General features: G+C 60.7%; 1 protein-coding gene across 1 annotated transcript in view; it reads left to right on the top strand.

The window, feature by feature from the left end:
- The window catches only part of ZC3HAV1 (zinc finger CCCH-type, antiviral 1), a 51,665-nt gene that overhangs the window by 1,048 nt on the left and 49,866 nt on the right, over window positions 1–751 (top strand). Inside the window, exon 2 of the mRNA XM_010855019.1 lies at window positions 3–181. Coding sequence (XP_010853321.1) covers window positions 3–181 — 179 coding nt within the window. The remainder of the gene's footprint in view (window positions 1–2; window positions 182–751) is intronic.

Genomic DNA, 751 nt, shown 5'->3' with positions numbered 1-751 from the left:
AGGCCGGGCCCGACCGCTTCGTGGTGTTGGAGATGGGCGGCAAGGAAGGGGTCACCCGGTCCGTGGTAGCCACCACTCGAGCCCGGGTCTGCCGTCGCAAGTACTGCAACAAACCCTGCGGGAACCTGCACCTCTGTAAGCTCAACCTACTGGGCCGGTGCCACTATTCGCAGTCGGAGCGGTGAGTGCCCTGAGCGGGAGGGGCGGCTCCCCCCGGTCCCGGCTCTGGGAGGACCGCGGCTGCTGCTCTGGGAGGGGCGCGCCCTAGCTGGGACCGCGCGCTCTATGCCTCTACCTTGCTTCTCGCGGCGCGCTTCTTCTCTTGGAGGTTTCCTCCCCTCCAGCGCCGTCGGACCTTTCCTCCAATATGGCTAAAGCACTATTGCCCCGGTGAAGACTACGATGAGCTCCCCACTTCCATAAGGCTCTGTCTGCAATGCGGAAAACCGGGTTCGATCCCTGGGTCGGGAAGATCCCCTGGAGGAGGGCATGGCAACCCACTCCAGTACTCTTGCCAGAGGAGCCTGGGGGGGCTACAGTCCATGGAGTTGCAAAGAGTCGGACACCACTGAGCAACTAACACTTTCGCTTTTCTCGTAAGAATAAATTTCTTTTGGGCATTCCAGGTTCTAGAGGGTTTGGAGGCAGGTTTGGGAACGACCGAAAATGCCTCCACTCTCTGGAAGCTTGAGTCTCTCCCTCTCGGCTACCTTACCCGCTAGGGGTTTTTGTGTGGTCTTCCCAGACCCCC

This window comes from Bison bison, unplaced genomic scaffold, assembly GCF_000754665.1.
Source record: "Bison bison bison isolate TAMUID 2011002044 unplaced genomic scaffold, Bison_UMD1.0 scf7180017864352, whole genome shotgun sequence".
NCBI lineage: Eukaryota > Metazoa > Chordata > Mammalia > Artiodactyla > Bovidae > Bison > Bison bison.
The sequence above is the reverse complement of the archived record's forward strand: the minus strand, read 5'-3'. Positions and strand labels throughout refer to the sequence as shown.